The 23,481-nt window shown below is 41.7% G+C and overlaps 1 protein-coding gene across 1 annotated transcript; it reads left to right on the top strand.

Annotated features, from left to right (window-relative positions):
- Nucleotides 1-1,058: 1,058 nt before the first annotated feature.
- Nucleotides 1,059-22,850, top strand: LOC138959712 (AT-rich interactive domain-containing protein 4B-like). Its single transcript, XM_070331303.1, has 8 exons — nt 1,059-1,112; nt 2,726-2,968; nt 4,957-6,132; nt 8,454-8,640; nt 11,684-11,765; nt 13,219-13,433; nt 16,554-17,140; nt 17,941-22,850. Exons 1-8 carry the CDS (start codon nt 1,088-1,090, stop codon nt 18,042-18,044), a joined length of 2,619 nt encoding a protein of 872 aa, XP_070187404.1. The 5' UTR covers nt 1,059-1,087; the 3' UTR covers nt 18,045-22,850.
- The last annotated feature ends 631 nt before the right edge of the window (nt 22,851-23,481 follow it).

Genomic DNA, 23,481 nt, shown 5'->3' with positions numbered 1-23,481 from the left:
AAAATTTTAGTTAAGTTTAAAGGAGGTTACTTCCCTTAGTCTCGGTATGGTTCACAAAATGTGCCAAAAGTTGATTTGTTTTTTGGAAATGAAAAAGAAAACGTTTTAGGGTCGGCGAGAAAAATAGGGTCGGCCGGGTTACCCTTATCCAACATTTTTGTGTTGTGTGGCCTAAACTTAAAAAATCAACTTGAACAAGACCATTTTTGTGTCAGTGGTAGGGAAAAGTGACTGTGTATGCACCTCAAGCGTGCAATATTTAAACAGTGAATGCAAGCCCTGCTAAATTTTCAAGTTTGAGTTAAAACATTTGCTTGTAAAACTGGTAAACTTACCGTAAAGTGGTGCCCCTTTCAAAGGCTTCCTCTATTTTTATACTTCCCAATCAGATTTACAGGTTTTAAAAAGGGGGTATCACTCTACCTTAGTTGGAAAACTGTGGAATCTTAGGTAGGTGAGAAGGGATATAGTTATGGATTGACACAAAGAAAGTAACTCACTAGCGGTAGTAAACAGTTTGTGTATGTATGGCATTATGCTTGAGGTATTATTGACGGGCGCAGTGGCGTGGTGGTAAGACGTCAGCCTCCTAATCGGGAGGTCATGAGTTCGAATCCCGGTCGCTGCCGCCTGGTGGGTTAAGAGTGGAGATTTTTCCGATCTCCCAGGTCAACTTATATGCAGACCTGCTAGTGATTTAACCCCCTTCGTGTGTACACGCAAGCACAAGACCCAGTGCGCACGGAAAAGATCCTGTAATCCATGTCAGAGTTCGGTGGGTTATAGAAACACAAAAATACCCAGCATGCCTCCCTTGAAATCGGCGTATGCTGCCTGTATGGTGTGGTAAAAACGATCTTACACGTAAAAATCCACTCGTGCTAAAAACATGAGTGAATGTGGGAGTCTAAGCCCATGAACGAAGAAGAAGAAGATGGTATTATTATTCACAAAGGCTAATATTTGACATTTTAATTGTGCTGTCTTTGTCTTGAGTTGGTGAGTAAAGATACATTTTGTTTTATAACAAAATCAGTTTTACTCTTTTTGTTTCTACAGGGTATTCTGCTCCAAGAACCATGAACTTATGTTCCGGAAGACACTGAAAGAGGGTATGCTTTCTGCAGACTTTTTTTTCTGTTGTAAAGGATGAATTTTATCTATAAAAACTTTATGCCTCTTGTAGCCTGATTTTGCTAGTGCAGATAATCATGTGCTGTAGATGTTCTGCCTCTGGAAGACTGGGTTTTTTTTTTTTTAGCAATCTTAGGTTTTGCAAGTGCAGTAGGTTATCTCCTGAGAGCAAGAGGACATCCTTTTGGCCATACATGTCTCTTCATTGGGTTAGTGCTTGTGTTAAATGAACACACCGTTTGACAGCAGGTTTGGCTGGTACTCTTATTAGCGGGACCTCCAAATTACAAATAATGAATACTGTCGTACCTGAATATAAAAACAAGTCGTGTAAGGCGAAATTACTACATTTAGTCAAGCTGTGGAACTCACAGAATGAAACTGAACGGACTGCATTTTTTTACAATGACCGTAGTCCGTCACTAGTGCAAAAGGCAGTGAAAGTGACGAGCCTGTACATGTTTAGCGCGATAGCGGTTGCGCTGTGCTGCATAGCACGCTTTACTGTACCTCTCTTCGTTTGAACTTTGAGCGTGTTTTTAATCCAAACATATCACATGTTTTTGGAATCAGGAACCGACAAGGAATAAGATGAAATTGTTTTTAAAACGATTTCGGAAATTTAATTTTAATCATAATTTTTATATTTTTAATTTTCAGAGCTTGTTTTTAATCCGAATATAACATATTTATATGTTTTTGGAATCAGAACATGATGAAGAATAAAATAAAAGTAATTTTGGATCGTTTTATAAAAAAATAATTTTTAATTACAATTTTCAGATTTTTAATGACCAAAGTCATTAATTAATTTTTAAGCCACCAAGCTGAAATGCAATACCGAAGTCCGGCCTTCGTCGAAGATTGCTTGGCCAAAATTTCAATCAATTTGATTGAAAAATGAAGGTGTGACAGTGCCGCCTCAACTTTTACAAAAAGCCGGATATGACGTCATAAAAGACATTTATTGAAAAAATGGGAAAAATGTCTGGGGATATCATACCCAGGAACTCTCATGTCAAATTTCATAAAGATCGGTCCTGTAGTTTACTCTGAATCACTCTACACGCACAGACACACACACACACACACACACACACACACACACACACCACGACCCTCGTCTCAATTCCCCCCTCTATGTTAAATCATTTAGTCATAACTTGACTAAATGTAAAAAGAAGAATTACTCTGAAGTGTGAATTGACCAGCACGGAGAGGTTCTATCATTCAAGTATTTCAAATGTACAGATGATGGCTAACTAAAAATAGAGTTGATCAACAATTCAGTAGTTGCAACAAGAAAAAGTTTTGTTCAGCCACCCCACTGATAGCACATGTTTCAATAGAAAGAGCTGCTTTATGGCAGAGCTGTGAGGCAATACAATGTCATCAATTAGAAAAGCAACCTTTTGCAAATCTGCAAGACAATATTTTCATTAGAAAAGCCACTTCTTGCATAGCTTCTAAGGAATATTTGTATTAGAAAAACCACTTCCTGCATAGCTGCTAAGGAATATTTTCATTAGAAAAGCCACTTCCTGCAGACCGTCAAGGCAATATTTTCAATAGAAAGGGCTCCTCTTTGCAGAGCTGCGAGGCAAGAAGAATAGCAAACGTCACGACAGTGATGATGAAAACTCAGATCCTGATGGCAGCCAAGCTTCCACCGCGTCCTGCAACACGTCGGCAGCACTGCACAATACAAGCGACTATTGCTTGATGTCGCCCATTGAGCATGAAAAGAAAGCCAGCACCTCTCTGGGCCAAGTGTTGGTGGAAACAGACTTCATGTTTGCAACTCCTGTCACCGACCAGACTGATGCTGGTCATGGTGAGTGTGTGATTATGTTTGTTTGTTTGTTTTCCAAAAGGTTATTCAGTGTTGTTCCCAGGCCATCGGTCATTTACGCATACTTTTTTGATCTGACGCATTGTACTGAACCCAGGCCGGTCGTATGTCCGATAGTTTTGACACACTGTATGTCTTGACACACAATTTTGTTGTTGCTGCCAGGACATTTTGAATTCAGGTCAAACTAACCTATTGCCTTCTGTGTCTGCGAACAACATTGGTCATTATTAAAATTTGGAAGCAGTGCAGTTGACTTTACTGAGAAAGTCATTCATCACACTAGAAAAAAGTTTTCTGTTTCTGAGACATAATGAGATGTGAGAACCATTTTGTTTTTATAATTAAGCTTTGTCCAGAATATATCTATATATATATACGACTAGTGTCTGTGTGTCTGTGTATCTGTCTGTGTATCTGTCTGTGCGCGATGCACGGCCAAAGTTCTCGATGGATCTGCTTCAAATTTGGTGGGCATATTCAGGTAGACCCGGGACACGACACAACCTGGTCGATATTTCAACACGTGCTCTCAGCGCGCAGCGCGGAACCGATTTTGGTTCCACCTCAGCTATTTTGGTTCCACCTCAGCTACCCGGGCCCCCATACCGACACACCATAGCCGCTACACCACATCACAACGCCAAAGTTCTCGGTGGATCTTTTTCAAATTTGGACACCGTATTCAGCTACACCCCGGACACAATATCATCGATGAGATATTTCAACACGTGCTCTCAGCGCGCAGCGCTGAACTCATTTTCGTTTTTGTGTTCATTTCACCATTATAAGTAACTCTTCCTTATCTTCTCCAGTGTTTGGCGTTTATCTCCCTTCCTTCGTGTGGCTTTCCCGTTCAGTTCTAAGTTACTATTACTATTTTTAGAATGTCACTGCGCTGTCCACTGCGCTGTCCACAACGCTTCCCTTGCACCCGTAAGTTGTTCTTACTGTCAAAGTGAAAAGGTCGAATCAATTTATAGCCACGCGAAAAATACACTCTCACCTATCTCTATATATTTATAGATACAGATATGCATATATATATACGGCTTCTCTGTGTGTGTGGGTGTTTGTGTGTGTGTGTGGGCAAAAACCTGTGTATTGTAGAGTTCTGTTTGTGATGTGGTCTAGCGGCTTTTGTCTGTCTGTATGTTCTGGCATGTGAGAAGCCACAGCAGATAATATAGGGCCAAGAAATAAGCTCTAAAATTCTCAATCCCGTTTGACAGGACTTCGCCTTCAAAGGTGATTGTGGTGAACCGCCACGCTGTCTGTCTCTGTCTCGCGCCGTTCACCCCAAATTCCCGTTTCTGAGTAACTATTTTTAGAATGTCACTGCGCTGTCCAGAACGCTTCCCTTGCACCCGTAAGTTGTTCTTACTGTCAAAGTGAAAAGGTCGAATCAATTTATAGCCACGCGAAAAATACACTCTCACCTATCTCTATATATTTATAGATATAGATATACATATATATATATATATACGGCTTCTCTGTGTGTGTGTTTGTGTGTGTGTGTGTGGGCAAAAACCTGTGGATTGTAGAGTTCTGTTTGTGATGGGGTCTAGCGGCTTTTGTCTGTCTGTATGTTCTGGCATTTGAGAAGCCACAACAGATAATATAGGGCTAAGAAATAAGCTCTAAAATTCTCAATCCCGTTTGACAGGACTTCGCCTGCAGAGGTGATTGTGATGAACCGCCACGCTGTCTGTCTCTGTCTCGCGATTCACCCCGGCGAAGCCGGGTATTCCTCTAGTTAATTTATATACCACATTGAGTGATTCCTTAATGCTGTACCTGTGTTATTTAAGTGGCACAATTGTTTGAACATGATGGATCAGAATTTTACTTGAAGGAAGTCTTTCTCACTGCAGTTCCATGATGATTGGTACAGAAATGTATGTTTAACACAAAAAAGTACTGTTTTCTGATGTCAATGTTGGTTGTTTTGTGTGTTTTTTTCTCAGAAGAAAGCAGCACCAAAGAAGAGGAGGAAATGACAACATCCACCCCATTGGCAACTAAAACCAAGCCTAGTCGACGGTTGAAAGAGCGTCGCAGTTCAGGTTTTTTGCGTCCCAAATTGCAGCGTGTGACTAGAAGGGTTTCCCAGCCTCCATCTTGCAGCCTGATAGAAGAGATGAGCAATCCTGGCATGCAAAGTACCACAGAGGAGGCTGACCCTTCCAAGAGTGGAGACACACCCTTGCTGCATTTTGATGAGGTGTCAGAGACTCGGGCTGCTTCTGTGTCCACTGCCACTGTTGTGGTTCATGTGTCGCCCGCTCAGGGAAGTGTTGAAAACCAGTCTCCAAACATTCTGCGTTTGTCGCCGCAAAAAAAGCCAGTTCTGGAAAAGTCCTTAAACGAGTGCTTCGTGAGCTTGGAAAACAATCTTTCAGTGCCTGGCAACAGTGTGCATAAAGTGGGAGTGGGTTCCCCCAACAAAGCTAGTCCTTCTAAAGGTAATCTGAAACAGGGTATTTCTGAAAGCCCTAGTCCTAGACCAGAAGGCAGTCCCCTCAAAGCGTTTGTTGCTAGCCCCGCAAAATCACCACAAAATGGTTTGGTGAACGGTTTGCCTAGCCATTCAGCAAGCCCTCTGAAGAACTTGCAGCATGCAGATGAAAATGCGAAAGACAGTCCTGCAAGATCTGCAGCCAGCCCAAGGCGACCATTTCAGCTGAGCCCAAGGAAGAGCCCCCTTCCAACCAGCCCACACAAATCAACACTCATTGTTAAGCCTAGTCCTATTAAATCACCTCAGGCAGTGGCCTTGTCCAAGCAGAATGAGAGTCACAGCGAAAGTCCAGAGAACAGCAGCCGGAGTCTGAATGGCACCACTGAAGAAATGGCCACCAGCCAAGACTCCTCGGGAGACGCACTTCAGTCACCCCCCTCAGGAAAAGAGAGCAAGAATAGTAAGAAGAACACTTCCCCCAAGACGCAAACAAACGGTGAGACTAATGGCGCTTTAAGCAGGACTGCCATGGACACAGGCCCCAATCCAGGCGGGGATGCAGGAGGTCTGCTGAGTGAGAAGAACTTCCGTAAACGGAAAGCCCCAGTCACCAGTGTTGTCAGGGGTGTTTCTTCTCCCAGCAAGATGAACAGGAGAGGTGGAGATGGTGGTGAAAGCGAAGGTAAGCTGGTGTAGGTTAAGTAGAAAGCTTTTCCTTTGTTATGAGTGAAGCCCACAAAATGGGCTATGGGGAATGAGATTGCGTGTGGTCAGGCAAAAATCACACCAAATAATTCAATGTTTCTAATTCCCCAGCCTGGGGCCTTACCTTACAACTGATTGTAGAATGTTTTGTTGACATTATAACACTAAGTAGCAGTCTTTTCGATTCAGTCACTGTGATCATAAAACTGTGAACCACTTCTAGTTTGTGGAGTGGAGGGATTAGGGAAGAACGGGAAAACAAGGATTTAGTCATCCACACCACTCTATGCCGTTCAGTTTCAATTATGCACTACGGTAAACATTTTATTTTGGTCTTTCCCACTGCTCTGCCATTCCTTTTGCCTTGCTTTGTCTGCTTTCTCCTTAATTTTTGGCTCACGAAGTGTAGCCTATGCGATCGTAACTTTGTCTGTCTGTGCGTGTGTGCGTGTGTGCGTGTGTATGTCTGTGGTAGAAACTTTAACATTTCGTCATTTGAAGACGTCACATTCTGGCGTAAGAGGGTTAGACGTCACGCGTCTCGGTCATTGTTATTTTGAGCGGGCCGAGACTAGTTGGCAGTCGTGTCCTGTACATGCAGACAGACAGATCCAGATCTAGTGTCTCGCTTTCTTGCACAGTTTCACCTATGCTTACTGTGTGTGTGTGTGTGTGTGTGTGTGTGTGTGTGTGTGTGTGTGTGTGTGTGTGTGTGTGTGTGTGTGTGTGTGACGGAGTGATTGAGTTTGTGTTACTATTTGTCGATTTCTTACGTGAGCCTTGAAGGCTTTGCCTCTTGTTTCTTGTAGGGATTCTTGAATTGTTGCTACAGCCCGGCAGATTGTTCATGCTTTTGCACTTTCTTACGAGGTCGATATCCCTGTGGTCTTGAAATTTCTAGAGATTTGAAACCCTGACTGTTTGAAGCTCTCATGTGTTGTTATTTCTAACTTGCACACTGTGGGAGTTTCCAACAGTGGAACCCTGGCCCCCCCCCCCCCTCCACCTCCTTAGCCCCCCCCCCCCCCCTCCACCTCCTTAGCCCCCCCCCCCCCCCCTTAATGGAAAGAGATAATGCTTAATGACCTACAGGCTAAATATTTCGCCTCATATGTGTTATATGATTTGAGTTTTACGCCCTCACGGCTTTTGACGAGATACACAAGTGTATGCGTGTTTAGTTGGTATCACTATCAGCCATCTGCTCTTATGGCAGAATGACCGAGATCTTTTACGTGCCATTGTGGTGACACAGGGGTGGGACATGGCTTCCGTCTCTGGGTCTGCACATAAAGTTCACATAAAGTTGACCCGTGTCTGTCCCGGCCCGAATTCGAACCAGGCTCCCCCCCCACCCCTCCTCAATTTAAGACTTCCTCCTTTTTAAGACCATGCTTTTTTGACTCACATGCGAAGCAAAAGTGAGTCTATGTACTCACCCGAGTCGTCCGTCCGTCCGGACGTCCGTCCGGAAAACTTTAACGTTGGATATTTCTTGGACACTATTCAGTCTATCAGTACCAAATTTGGCAAGATGGTGTATGATGACAAGGCCCCAAAAAACATACATAGCATCTTGACCTTGCTTCAAGGTCAAGGTCGCAGGGGCCATAAATGTTGCCTAAAAAACAGCTATTTTTCACATTTTTCCCATTTTCTCTGAAGTTTTTGAGATTGAATACCTCACCTATATATGATACATAGGGCAAAGTAAGCCCCATCTTTTGATACCAGTTTGGTTTACCTTGCTTCAAGGTCAAGGTCACAGGAGCTCTTCAAAGTTGGATTGTATACATATTTTGAAGTGACCTTGACCCTGAACTATGGAAGATAACTGTTTCAAACTTAAAAATTATGTGGGGCACATGTTATGCTTTCATCATGAGACACATTTGGTCACATATGATCAAGGTCAAGGTCACTTTGACCCTTATGAAATGTGACCAAAATAAGGTAGTGAACCACTAAAAGTGACCATATCTCATGGTAGAAAGAGCCAATAAGCACCATTGTACTTCCTATGTCTTGAATTAACAGCTTTGTGTTGCATGACCTTGGATGACCTTGGGTCAAGGTCACATGTATTTTGGAAGGAAAAATGTGTAAAGCATGTGAGTCGTATGGGCTTTGCCCTTCTTGTTAGATTTTCTGTTCATAATCTGTGTAAATTTACCTCCAATTAAAGAATACCTCCTTTTTGAAGACCTGATTTTCTCAGATTTGTTTATCTCTTAAAACGAGGGTTCCTTTGTACCTGTATTTGAACTGCTGTTAACAAATGTGTGATGCTTTTTTCAGCCTGTGTGCTACTGATCCCAAGTGATATGGAGATCTATAGCAATGTCCAAGACCAGGTGCTGGGGATGGCTGCTGACAGGTTCAGGGTCAAGGCTGACAGTGTGTGTGTCTGGCAGAAGGTCACCATGCAGACTCTGCCCTCCCAGTTAATTCTTTTCTTCATGGTCGACCTCATCAAAGAACTTGAGTAAGTAAACAGGATGGGGCCAAGAAAACAATTCTCCCCGACCGACCCTTTTTTTTTTCTCACAACCCTAGAACTTCAGGGTTCGTACAGAGTCCTTGAACCCTGGAAAACTCCTTGAAAATTGGAAAACCTTTTCCAGGCCTTGAAAAGTGCTTGAAAATAGAGTTTTGTTAAATAGTCATTGAAAAGTACTTGATTTTTCCAAATTGTTGTCTATACATTTCGTCAGCAGCTTGTCTTATTTAAAAAAAAATGCAACCCCCTTTTTTTTGGTCAAATACAGTACACATTTTGGGAGAATAAAAGATCGAGTGAAAACGAAAGCAGATGAACTATTACTAGTCACCCGTAGTTGCTTCCCTTCCCGGAAGTTGGCAAGGGGAAACAACTACGGAATGACTAATAGAAATTCACCAGAAACTTGATGACTTGAAAAACTGAAGGTAAGCTTGGTGCTTTGCATTAATTTGGGGAAAATCATGTCCTTGAAAAGCATTTATTTGGTCCTGGAAATGTCCTTGAAAACTCCTTGAATTGTATCAGCTCTGCCCTGCAGGAACCCTAGAACTTGTTTGTTAAAAAAAATAAAAATGACAAAACTAAATTTTGCAGACTTTACAAAAGAAATTACTTTTCGTCGAAATCCAGGGGACATAGCTTGCGTCAATTTTCCCAGCCAACAAAAAGCCACATACGTATACCTGTATTAATGGGAAAAGAAACTTCAATCAAAAATTTAAAAAAATCGCCCCGACTTACCGTTACCAACCCTAAATTTTTTGGCCTTGTCATCAGAAACAAACATATCATTTTTTTTGTCTAGAATCACTTGTTCATTGATGGCTAGATGGTCACACCGATTCCCTACATTAATGATGCCTCCTGAGGAGGATTCTCTCGTCCATAAGATCAACAAACTTCAGCTTGGTTTTGGAGGCTTAGGCTGAAGCAGTTATTTGGAGGGATGAATTTTGATGTGTGTAACTGTTTTAGGAACTTATATAGCTATTCTGATGAACACGTGGGGGAATTCGGGGGCTGTGATTGGATGGTCTCTTTCGATCATCAAAGCATAATGCTACGGAAGTCGGCCATTTTTCTCAATATCGAAAAGCATATTGTCAATAACAAAGACGCATGGTTCCGGTTTACCCACCTGTACCACACGATGTTTCACTGATCGACAACAGCATACACTGACAACTTGAAATTCTTCCCGGGAATGTTTTTCAGCTTTACAAATGTCGATAGCATACCCTTTTCTGCTAACTTCCCGATGAAACAGGCCTAAACCTATTATTTTATGTCCCTAAACACTACAAAATGCCCAAAGTCAAAAGATGTAGTACAAACAGGGGAGTAAAACGAAACAGCCGTTTTTGTGTGCCTGTGAGCTTAGTTCACAGTTGCTGACTGACACACATTTTCGCATTCGGCTTTTCTTATCTCGTAACTCCACACTAAATACCCCACTTCCCCTCTGAAGTATTGATGTACAACCCATGGCACTAACATTCATGTAGTCGTTTATAACTGAGGTTGAAAAATTCGCTTCATGACGAGACAAGTCTAAATGCCATTCACCCAAACTGGAAACGTCGCTGCCGTCTGCTCGCTTTGTACGGATTAGCTGTTCTCTTTTCCTCCCCTTGTTGCATCCTAGTTCTTCAGTTGTTTCTAGTTTTCCGTTGATGTTGTGTTTTGGTCTTCTTCAAAAGTAGTCTTGTTCAAAATTAAACAAGTCGCGTAAGGCGAAAATACAACATTTAGTCAAGTAGCTGTCGAACTCACAGAATGAAACGGAACGCAATGCAATTTTTCAGCAAGACCGTATACTCGTAGCATCGTCAGTCCACCGCTCATGGCAAAGGCAGTGAAATTGACAAGAAGAGCGGTTTAGTAGTTGCGCTGAGAAGGTTAGCACGCTTTTCTGTACCTCTCTTCGTTTTAACTTCCTGAGCGTGTTTTTAATCCGAACATATCATATCTATATGTTTTTGGAATCAGGAACCGACAAGGAATAAGATGAAAGTGTTTTTAAATTGATTTCGACAATTTAATTTTGATAATAATTTTTATATTTTTAATTTTCAGAGCTTGTTTTTAATCTAAATATAACATATTTATATGTTTTTGGAATCAGAAAATGATGGAGAATAAGATGATCGTAAATTTGAATCGTTTTATAAAAAATTTTTTTTTTTACAATTTTCCGATTTTTAATAACCAAAGTCATTAATTAATTTTTAAGCCACCAAGTTGAAATGCAATACCGAAGTCTGGGCTTCGTCGAAGACTACTTGACGAAAATTTCAACCAATTTGGTTGAAAAATGAGAGCGGGACAGTGCCGCCTCAACTTTCACGAAAAACCGGATATGACGTCATCAAAGACATTTATAAAAAAAACGAAAAAAAACGTTCGGGGATATCAATCCCAGGAACTCTAATGGAAAATTTCATAAAGATCGGTCCAGTAGTTTGGTCTGAATCGCTCTACACAAACGCACGCACGCACACACACATACACCACGACCCTCGTTTCGATTCCCCCTCTATGTTAAAACATTTAGTCAAAACTTGACTAAATGTAAAAAAACTCAAACTTCTTTTTGTTGTATACGAATGAACTAATAAAAAGCTGTTTAACAGCTGTGTTGTCAAATCAAGTTTTTTTCCAAAGTCAGTGTGGCGCCTGCGCAAAACTAATGCGCATAAGAAACGGCGTCTGCTATCAAAACCTGAGATCAACGCATCGACGCAAAAACTGTCATTTTGTAAGTTTGGAACAACAAATAAAGGTCAGAACAGCTATGTAATCGCTATTGCGTTTTCAGCGTAGCAATAGGGTCCGATATTTAGACTCGAACAAGTATAATGCGACTCGTCGGCTGTTAACAAAGGGTTGACAGAACAGGTGCTATAATTATTTTGAACATGGAGAGAGATGGGATGAGGTAAAGGGACAGACCGCTTTATCAATATTATTTGTGACAGTCTTACTCTTAGTTAAGATGAAGTGACAGTTGTATGGTGTTTTGCAGAACTGATAATGGTGAAACGCTGGTCAACCTGCTTTTTGACAGTAGCCACCTGACTACAAGGCTCAACAACTACCTCATACAGGTGATAAGAAGGATTGCATTGGGCAGACACTATTTGTGAAATAGTATCAATGTCTGCTTGTTTTGGCGCAACTGTTTTGTTTCTTTTTTTTGTTTTTTTGTTTTGTTACAGTGATACTACTAGTAGCAGGCATGGGAATTGTCCGCCGAGAGGCAAATTTCCACCGAATTTTTTTTTGTTCCACCGAAAACGCCAAAGTGTCTGCCGAAAAAATAAATGGGGGAGGCAAAAATGGTTCTAAAAACTGAATTTAATGGCAAACTTGGAGTTTAGATGACACCAAATTGCACCATTTGGGTTCTTTGGAGAAAACAAAATCCGGGGGGACATGCCCCTGAACCCCCCTAGCAGGGCTAGGCGCTTCGCGCCATCGACTTTGCCATTACTTACAAATTTTCAGCCTTTTTTACTTTTTTCAATTCCCATGCCTGTAGTAGTAGTACTAATAGTTATTCAGATGTTAATAATAGTAACATGAACTAGACATTGTGCTAGGTGTTTTGCAGAACACTTTTGCTTAAAAAGTAATAGAATATGTTTCCGAGAAGCTGATATCGTGGCCACAACTCTGCACACAAATTATTGCACCCATTTTCGTATCCCAACTAAAACATTCATTCCCATACTATTTTATTCAAACTTATATGCCATTAAAGGCCCTTTACTGGGCTATCTGGCACACTTTTCGGATCAAAGATTTCTGCTGTAGGTGTCATGTGACCACCGCCGAAGTAAGGGTACCCCCAAAATCGACCTGACAAACACGTCAGGTACCAATTAAAAAACTTAAAAACTTCAGAACAGGCCCAACTTGGCAACTTTTACATACGAGGGGAAAGCCAAATCAATTATCTATCCAGGGACGGGGATGTAGCTTAGTCGGTAGCGCGCTGGATTTGTATCCAGTTGGCCGCTGTCAGCGTGAGTTCGTCCCCACGTTCGGCGAGAGATTTATTTCTCAGAGTCAACTTTGTGTGCAGACTCACCTCGGTGTCCAAACACCCCCGTGTGTACACGCAAGCACAAGACCAAGTGCGCACGAAAAAGATCCTGTAATCCATGTCAGAGTTCGGTGGGTTATAGAAACATGAAAATACCCAGCATGCTTCCTCCGAAAGCGGCGTATGGCTGCCTAAATGGCAGGGTAAAAACGGTCATACACGTAAAATTCCACTCGTGCAAACCACGAGTGCACGTGGGAGTTTCAGCCCACGAACGCAGAAGAAGAAGACTTATCTATCCACAACAGGTTGTTTTGTTTTGCTATCTTGCGTATCTCTTGTGTTATGTCATTTCTATTGATGCAGGTGAGGAGCACATGAGCAGTAGAAAACAAGGTTTTTGTATCCATTTTGAGGGTACCATGACAAAAAGCGCTGTATTTCAGCAATGCCTTAAAATGCCTCATATAATGTAAGTGATGCACTACAGTCATTTTCTAAACTTTTTCCAGGCGCAGATTTTTGAGAACCTGAGCGACAAGAGAGCGCAGAAGGATGTCCAAGCTGCTATTTCCTCTGGTATGGAGAAGTGCATGGAAAACTTTCACGTTGTGCAAGTGTTTCACTTGAAGGAGCAAGACTTCACTGCCCTGGCTGTGGATGTCCGGCTGTGTCAAAACAGTCAGAAGCTGATGGCATTCTTGCAAGCCTACAGCGGCTTGTTCTGGTGGGTTTCCTGTTTCTAACCCTTTTTTTTTTTTAGATTTAAATTCTCTTCATAGGCATAAATTAAGTTGATTTGGGGAACATTAAAAGGTTAGTTTTGTCTTGAATATTTTGGAAAGAGATGAATTGCAGTGAAAATGAGACAGTTTGATGTATTTTGGAAAGAGATGAATTGCAGTGAAAATGAGACAGTTTGATGTATTTTATGTGGGGGATGCCATGCAAAGTGATAACACAATCTTCACTGTTGTTCTTTGTTGTGTTTTTGTGTGTGCTGACCAGCTAAGTTTATCACTTTAACTATGAAGGGGGACTAGCCACAACCGGGAAAACAGTGAGTATGTGGGTTTGTTAAGCAAGTTGATGATTATCTCATACTTTCCGTCAAGGTGTATCAGACCTGGGAACCCATACGATTTCGCCGTATTTTGTACGCATGATTGTCTAGAATACGAGAAGTACGGTTTGTGGGAAAAAATACGACGAGAAAAATTCATCCTAGACTACTTTTCTTCACAAGCGCATCTCAAAGCCAATCCACTATGTTGACACATGATTACAGTTTTTGCCAGTAAACATTGAAAGAAGCATTTGTTTAAAACGTTTTGATAAATGTAATTAATATAGCGACGGACGCATGTGAAACATGTTTGAATCATGGATGTTCAAATGCTGTTTTGAGTACGCTTATTTTTCTGCAAATACACCAAGTTTGCTTGAGAATACTCCAAGTGCAAAAACAGGGGTTCCCAGGTCTGGTGTATCATGTTTAGAGATTAGATTCTCCTCAGGGTATCTTAATACACACTTCATTTATTGTGAAGCAGTAAACAATACCTTAGTCATCTGAAAATCATTGCCTGTCTTTGCTTAAGTCAAGGGTTATAGACTTAGAAAGACAATGAAAATGTGGACATTTTGTTCTGATTTTTGACTCACATGCGAAGCAAAAGTGAGTCTATGTACTCACCCGAGTCGTCCGTCCGTCCGTCCCCCCCGTCCGACGTCCGGAAAACTTTAACGTTGGATATTTCTTGGACACTATTCAGTCTATCAGTACCAAATTTGGCAAGATGGTGTATGATGACAAGGCCCCAAAAAACATACATAGCATCTTGACCTTGCTTCAAGGTCAAGGTCGCAGGGGCCATAAATGTTGTCTAAAAAACAGCTACATAGCTGCCAACCCTCCCGAATTTTTCGGGAATCTCCCGATTTTTTAAATCCGTCACGAAATCCCGAAATGTGTTCGATTTTCCCGAAAATCGAAATTTCTAAAATACTTTGTGTAAGCAGCCTCTCTTTGGAGGAACAAACCGGTGAAAAGATGCTCTGGTTAACCGAGACCAGCCACGTTGGTGTGCGCATGTGCAGAAAATAAGTTGTGCCTCGATCTTAAATGAATGTCAATTTTGATCATAATATACCATAAAAAAAAGCAATTTTGGCACCTTCATTTACAAAAAATCTTCAGCTTCAGGGGGCGTTGCCCCCTGACCCCCACCAGGGGCTTTGCCCTGGGATCCCACCGGGGCCTACTGCGGCCCCCGGGCCCCCACAGGAATTTCATTGTCAGAAAGTTGGCAGCTATGCAGCTATTTTTCACATTTTTCCCATTTTCTCTGAAGTTTTTGAGATTCAATACCTCACCTATATATGATATATAGGGCAATGTAAGCCCCATCTTTTGATACCAGTTTGGTTTACCTTGCTTCAAGGTCAAGGTCACAGGAGCTCTTCAAAGTTGGATTGTATACATATTTTGAAGTGACCTTGACCCTGAACTATGGAAGATAACTGTTTCAAACTTAAAAATTATGTGGGGCACATGTTATGCTTTCATCATGAGACACATTTGGTCACATATGATCAAGGTCAAGGTCACTTTGACCCTTATGAAATGTGACCAAAATAAGGTAGTGAACCACTAAAAGTGACCATATCTCATGGTAGAAAGAGCCAATAAGCACCATTGTACTTCCTATGTCTTGAATTAACAGCTTTGTGTTGCATGACCTTGGATGACCTTGACCTTGGGTCAAGGTCACATGTATTTTGGTAGGAAAAATGTGTAAAGCAGTTCTTAGTGTATGATGTCATTGCTAGGTTTAGTTATTTGACCTTGACCCTGAAGGTCAAGGTCATGTAAAGGTCAAGCATGTGAGTCGTATGGGCTTTGCCCTTCTTGTTATTGACTCACATGCGAAGCAAAAGTGAGTCTATGTACTCACCCGAGTCGTCCGTCCGTCCGTCCCCCCCGTCCGACGTCCGGAAAACTTTAACGTTGGATATTTCTTGGACACTATTCAGTCTATCAGTACCAAATTTGGCAAGATGGTGTATGATGACAAGGCCCCAAAAAACATACATAGCATCTTGACCTTGCTTCAAGGTCAAGGTCGCAGGGGCCATAAATGTTGTCTAAAAAACAGCTATTTTTCACATTTTTCCCATTTTCTCTGAAGTTTTTGAGATTCAATACCTCACCTATATATGATATATAGGGCAATGTAAGCCCCATCTTTTGATACCAGTTTGGTTTACCTTGCTTCAAGGTCAAGGTCACAGGAGCTCTTCAAAGTTGGATTGTATACATATTTTGAAGTGACCTTGACCCTGAACTATGGAAGATAACTGTTTCAAACTTAAAAATTATGTGGGGCACATGTTATGCTTTCATCATGAGACACATTTGGTCACATATGATCAAGGTCAAGGTCACTTTGACCCTTATGAAATGTGACCAAAATAAGGTAGTGAACCACTAAAAGTGACCATATCTCATGGTAGAAAGAGCCAATAAGCACCATTGTACTTCCTATGTCTTGAATTAACAGCTTTGTGTTGCATGACCTTGGATGACCTTGACCTTGGGTCAAGGTCACATGTATTTTGGTAGGAAAAATGTGTAAAGCAGTTCTTAGTGTATGATGTCATTGCTAGGTTTAGTTATTTGACCTTGACCCTGAAGGTCAAGGTCATGTAAAGGTCAAGCATGTGAGTCGTATGGGCTTTGCCCTTCTTGTTAAACTTTAAAACCATTTCCTTCTCCTTTGTGACCATTTTTCATTTTATCTCTCAAAGTGTGAAATCCAACTTATTCTCTTGCATTTTTCCCCAGGTGGAAAAAAGACACGGAGGTGGCAACCCTTCCCCTCAGTCCCGGAGACCATCGTGTGGCCACCGCCGCAGAGGCCTTGACCTTGCAGGTGTGGTTGACCAAGGTCAACCCGGTCACGGAAGTTACCATCTTTCCCCACGATGATTTTGTCCTGGACAGGGCCAAGCTGGACGACTGCTCTGACTACCTGACCCTCATCCAGAGCCTTAAAGACAGCACTCAGATGGCCATGGCAGCACAGGAGTGCCAGGAAGCAGCAGCAGGGGGTAACGCGCTACGCACTGTAGTGCCCTTGCTGGCCTTCAAGCCGGTCGACTTTGTGGTGGTCAACTTCCAGCAGTACTTCAGGAAGGTCTGCCACGAGTTTTTCCGCGTGCGAGGCTTGATGAGGTTCCTGGCCCTCATGCCTCTGTGCAACTTGTACTGCAGCAGTTATGAGTCCATCTCGACGCTGATCGGACCCGAGTATGGCAGGAAGGACGGCTACTCCCTGTCAGTGTGCAGCGCCTTCTGTCCGCTGTTGCAGCCCACCACCCTGGTGCTGTTGGAGATTGCTGCTCACCCGTCTGTTGTTCAGAATGTTTTGGGTAAGTGAGGGGGGTTTATGTGTGTGGGTGACTGTCTGTCTGTCTATCTGTTGTCTAAGCTGACCCGGGTGGGATTGGGTGTTTTTAGAGAAAAAAATTCTGTGTAAAAGGTGTCTGAAAAATGTGTTGTTAATATTATAGAAGAATAATTAAGTTTTGTCCTGCTTTGCAATCCTACCTTTTAAAAGACATGCAAATGGTACAGAAAGTTCAGTGAAACCCCTCTTTTTAAAGGCATACTAACGCACTCCCGTGTTTACAAAGTGTAGTTTGCCCACAATCGATGTCAAACGCACCATAAGACCATATAATGACGATATGTCACCATGCGCGGACCATAATACATGCATTACAGCTTGTTCTAGCCTCTGAAAAAGTGAGGATGTCAACAAAGCCGCGGTGTTAGCTCCCTTGCATCAACGTTACATGTGTTGCCAAATCTATAAATAGGACCATCTAGATCAAAATAAAAATTCAAATATCTCAACATTTAAGGGCTCCTAGACCACAATATTTTGCAGGGAACTTAATTTAGTCTGTCTCCAGCTCTGGGTAAAGCAATTAGCGTGTATATTCATCAGCTTTCTATGCCTTTAAGACCTTGATTTTTCAAATGTTATGTTCATAACATAAGTACACCTCCAATTTGAGATTTCATTTTTTTTTAAGAACTTGATCTTCTCAGGTTTGTAGAAGTATTAAAATAGGGTTCGACTGTATACATTAGTCATCCATTTAAACATTTATGTACTTCAATGTTCTGAAGTACACAATTCATTTTTTAATTTTTTTCCCTTCAGATTCCAGTCTGGTGATTTCAGACACCCAGAACATGCCTGCAACGCAAAAGAAGAAAAGAGGTCGCCCAAAGTCGAAGAAGGGCCAAGGACAGAATCTCAAGTGAATGAGCAGGAAATACATGAGCTTTGCTTGTATTTTTCTGTTCTAGTGTTGAGGGTATAAACTGCTGCTATTTCTTTTTTTAGCAGGAGCAGTGGTATGGCAGTCAATACTTGGTTGTCTTCACCTTCTTATTACCATGAAGACTGAGAAGCAGTAGTTAGATTTACACAGCTGGACAGCCCATGTATTTTCTTTCAGTACATCTGTCTTGTGCTATTTTCAGAATGTACACGTGATAAACATTAGCAACACAAACACCAGCTCTCTGATTGCTTCAAAACACAGATACAGCATAGGTAGACCAACAATCAAAGGGAGGTAAGCGCTGAGAATACTAAATAACGGTGTGCAGGAGTTTGTGCAGTCCATGGACCTTTTAGAGTAGAACGAACTAAAAACTAGAACAAGTGATTCAAAGCAAAGGGCAGTTGAGGAATGTGAATACTGTGCATCTTTTTTTGACAGTGTTAGAACTTGCTAGTGCTAGTTTTGCCCTAACTGGAGGAGTTGGGAACAGCAAGCAAAAAACCTTTTTATATTTTGGGGGGTTCTTATTTACACATGTTGCTCGTTTCAGAACAGATATCTAGACATGTGTGACCAAAAAAATAAGGGTCACTATAATAAACTTTGCCGGCAGCCTTTTGTGTCGGACTTTGGCTGAATGAAAACATTTAATGTATCAGATTTATTTTTACTGAGTGTGTAGTCACAAAAATGGCAGCCTATTGTACAGGGTGACCCAAAAAAAAGAGTACCCAAACAAAACGTCACGGTCATAAATTGAACAAAAATAAAGCAATCTTCGTAAAATGTATTTACACACACAAGTAGCCTCTGCATGATTTGCACAGAAAATTTTAGCGTTCTAGCTTGTCTTTCAGGAAAGTTATGCTCATTCTACAGAACATGCTCCTTCTTCTTCTTCTGCGTTCGTGGGCTGAAACTCCCACGTACACTCGTGTTTTTTGCACGAGTGGAATTTTACATGTATGACCGTTTTTTACCCCGCCATTTAGGCAGCCATACGCCGTTTTCGGAGGAAGCATGCTGGGTATTTTCGTGTTTCTATAACCCACCGAACTCTGACATGGACTACAGGATCTTTTTCGTGCGTACTAGGTCTTGTGCTTGCGTGTACACACGGGGGGTGTTCGGACACCGAGGAGAGTTTGCACACAAAGTTGACTCTGAGAAATAAATCTCTCGCCGAACGTGGGGACGAACTCACGCTGACAGCGGCCAACTGGATACAAATCCAGCGCTCTACCGACTGAGCTACATCCCCGCCCGAACATGCTCCAAATGGCCTCCGCGCCGCTGCAGGCAAACTTGAACTCGCCGCGCAAAGTTATCAATCACCCGCACACACTCCTGTTGCGAGATTCCACGAATGGTTTTTGTGATGGCTCTCTTGAGTTCTGTGATTGTCTGTGGGTTGTTCCTGTAGACGTTGTCTTTCAGGAACCCCCAAAGATAGAAATCTGGGGGATTTAAATCCGGGGGAGGCCATTTGGAGCATGTTCTGTAGAATGAGCATAACTTTTCTGAAAGACAAGCTAGAACACTAAATTTTTCTGTGCAAATCATGCAGAGGCTACTTGTGTGTGTAAATAAATTTTATGAAGATTGCTTTATTGTTGTTCAATTTATGACATTTTGTTTGGGTACTCTTTTTTTGGGGGTCACCCTGTAAATCGAATACAGTAATTTTTTCTCATTCAAAAACATACAAAAAGCAATAGCAGCTATGGGAAATAGGCCTTTTTGGGGCTGATTTCAGAACACAGGCTTAGTGGCATGAACTGATAGTTTAGCAGCAGTAGACAATTCTTGTAAACCTTCAGTTTTTAACGGAAGCGTCTGCTTGTTACAGAACGGAATGAAAGTGTGCTGGCCATTTGGGGGAATGCCATCATAAATTACACATTCTTAGCTTTCATTGTTGCATCATTGCTAAGCATTCATTTTGCCCCTAAGCCTGTAGCGCTTTCAGAACATGACAGCCTCTTTTCTGATTCATGATGATGTCATCCCTTTGAAGGAAAAACATCTTTTGCTATAAGTTCACATTGAACTGTCTTTAATTTGCTTGGAACTGGAAGACACCAGTGTGAAGTGTCAGAATTTAAAGCTACAGTACTTGTGTAAACGATTGTGTTCATCACTGCAGATCTGTCCAGGCTTTTACAGCGGATTCTTTCTTTCTTTTTTTATTTGGTGTTTAACGTCGTTTCCAACCACGAACCTAGAGTTCCCAAGTGGAAAGAATACACGGAGGTGGTAACCCTTCCCCTCAGTCTCAGAGACCTATCGTGTGGCCACCGCCTTTTTTTGCTACCTTAATAAAAAAAAAATATATATATATACAGAAATTACAATTAAAATAATTGTTAAACAATTAAAAACTGTAATTGTTACTGACCTACCGACCCTAATTTTTTTTGGGCCTAGTTTTTAGAAATTTTGTTTTCTGTTGTTGGCCTAGTTAATTTCACAGGGTGACTAGTCTCATAAATGTATTCAACATAAAAAAATCCCACTGCACAGAATTTTGCCACACTATTTCTTTTTTTTAATTTTTTTCAAGGGAAAGTACTCCCACACCCCAATGAAAACCTGTGAGGGTGATTGTGTACATGGGAAGGATGAATAGTACAGTACTCTGTGAAAAATGTTATAGTCTGGCGCCTCATGTCTATACCGGCACGGTGGCCTAGTGGTAAGGCGTCCGCCCCGTGATCGGGAGGTCGTGGGTTCGAAACCCGGCCGGGTCATACCTAAGACTTTAAAATTGGCAATCTAGTGGCTGCTCCGCCTGGCGTCTGGCATTATGGGGTTAGTGCTAGGACTGGTTGGTCCGGTGTCAGAATAATGTGACTGGGTAAGACATGAAGCCTGTGCTGCGACTTCTGTCTTGTGTGTGGCGCACGTTATATGTCAAAGCAGCACCGCCCTGATATGGCCCTTCGTGGTCGGCTGGGCGTGAAGCAAACAAACAAACAAACAAAGCCTCATGTCTTTATACCCTGTGTACTTACAACCTTTGTTCTACTTAACTAGTTTTTTTCTGTGTTGTTGTGTAGATTTGTATAGATATTAACGTTATTGTTGTTGAGATTGGTTTTGCAATTGCACATGTTGTTTACATGGTTACATTGCGTTTGTTTGCTTCTGCGAATGTTACTCTCCTTTAACTTGATTGTTGTTGTTTTTTAAAAATGTTTTTTCTCTTTTCAATTCTGGTTTATTAGAGTTGGTGTTGCAGCTAGGGTCTTGAATATTTTTCTCTCCGTTTTTGAGATGTATTTCATTTTATTTCATTTCATACTATATCAGCTTAACCCCTTCACTGCCACAGTATAACAGCATTTTGGTATTGCTGTGTGCCAGGGCAAAATTTCGCTTTCTTCGGTATGTTCACTAATCTGTTCACTGCTCGATCATTTATTGAGATATCTCTTAGATCTTTGGCATGTGTTTTGCTTATACCCTTGGCTATTATGTGATGACATGATCATTGGACTTTGTTTGTGATTGTTATAGTAAAAATTGATATGATGACCATTTTTGTCAAAAATTACAGTTTCCGGACTTACACACACATTGCAGCACGTAAAACCACACAAAACACTGCTAAAACTGGTGTCAAACATCAGGTACATTACAGCCCATAAAAGTATTCTTCTGTGTGGTAATCCATAAATCACTTCTTGTAGAGCTTCCAGAACACTGTATCACTTGAAAACAGGTCTACGAGTTGAGGTCTGACTTTCGGCCGCCAGTTTGAGTCCTATAGATCGGTTGTACACTTCTAACAAAGTTTTCACCACGTGGTACTAATTTATCCAAACGGTCAATGGGAAAGAACTGTGTTTAGAACCCCTACAAGTACTTGGACAGTGGTTACCTCCCATTTAGTTTTCAGAAATGTCCTGAAATGTTGCTGATCCAAATCCCCCGTACTAGCTACGGTTATGGGCGTACGACAAACCGAAAATGACCACGTAATTAGTACGGGGTGGGCAGTGAAGGGGTTAATAGGCATATTTTGTTCACATATAAAAGTCATTCTCCACAGGATATACTCCTCTCAACGCGATCACTGGTAGAAGTGTTACTGTCTCATGTTTTCATTTTTGTGGACTTGCACTGGTATTTATTTTGAATGTCATTGTGTATATTATGTACTTACTCTCCATATCATGTCATGTTGTGCTGTCTTCCTTTTACTCATTTAATGTACTTAAACTGGCAAACACTCTTCACATAATTAGTAGTTATATAAAAGTCATACACCACATTATGTACAAACTCTTCACATAATCAGTAATAAATATTCTTCTTCCTCTGCGTTCCCGTTGCCATGCTAGTATTATTGCTACACTGTCAGGTTCGTTGACGTGACAAAGTTTGCAGTTCGCCGCAGGGACTCCGCTGGGCCCCACAGTTTCTCCTGTAGGTCGACCATCTCTGGCCAGAATTCTTTTCTCAGGCCAGCAAAAGTTGGGCATGTCTGGAGAACATGTTCATCTCCAGATGGCATTGGAGTCTTCTGTTTACCATGCGTTCCATGGTCTTTCCAAAGCAGCTGAGGGGGCTGATATTGGTTGGGACGAGAAAGAATTTACCCGATACTCCCCAGCATGTCGTAAGAGGCGACTAATGGATTTTGTTTCTTCTTTTACCCTTGTTAAGTGTTTCTTGTATAGAATATAGTCAATGTTTGTAAAGATGTTAGTCAAGCAGTATGTAAGAAATGTTAAGTCCTTTGTACTGGAAACTTGCATTCTCCCAGTAAGGTAATACATTGCAAATTTTTGATTAAATTACATATTATTACCCAACTCACATATAGCAATTAACTCTAGTTCAGTGCTGGTAACGCTGTACGCGTTCCCCTTGGTAACAAGGGAGACCACCCTAAAAAAGAGTGATCCATCCCATAATATCAGACCGATGTCCGGTCCAACATCCGTATGCGTGCGCATACGCCGCCATTTGTATCATTCTCTCTCAGCGGTTCAACTGGGAAGGACGCTCCTGATGTACGCTCCTGCTGTCTTCAGCATTTTGTCATAGTCTTTGGCTTTGGCATCTCCCCTTGGTCGTCGCCTAGCTGTTCACCTTTACCTACTTGTGTGGTGAGATCTTTCCGTTTTGTTATAACTTTAGCGACGTTTTCGTCGCTCGTTTTGTACTTGTGAAATTTTTCTGAAATTGTTTTTCTTTGAAATTTTTCGTGAGTTCTTTCGCTATGGCGGAGGCTGCGCTTGTTGATAGCGTGAATAGGAAGCCGAGTTCGAGGCAGGTGCCTGACGATTCGCCTCCTAAACGTAGCTCGAGGAGAGAGAAGGGCGCAGGAAAATCCGCGTCTGTTTCTTCTGATTCAACTTCTGTTAAATCTCCCGTGTTAGCAGACGTCAGTTTAACTTCCG

The sequence above is a fragment of the Littorina saxatilis genome, linkage group LG2 (assembly GCF_037325665.1).
Source record: "Littorina saxatilis isolate snail1 linkage group LG2, US_GU_Lsax_2.0, whole genome shotgun sequence".
In the NCBI taxonomy this organism is placed as follows: domain Eukaryota; kingdom Metazoa; phylum Mollusca; class Gastropoda; order Littorinimorpha; family Littorinidae; genus Littorina; species Littorina saxatilis.
The sequence above is the reverse complement of the archived record's forward strand: the minus strand, read 5'-3'. Positions and strand labels throughout refer to the sequence as shown.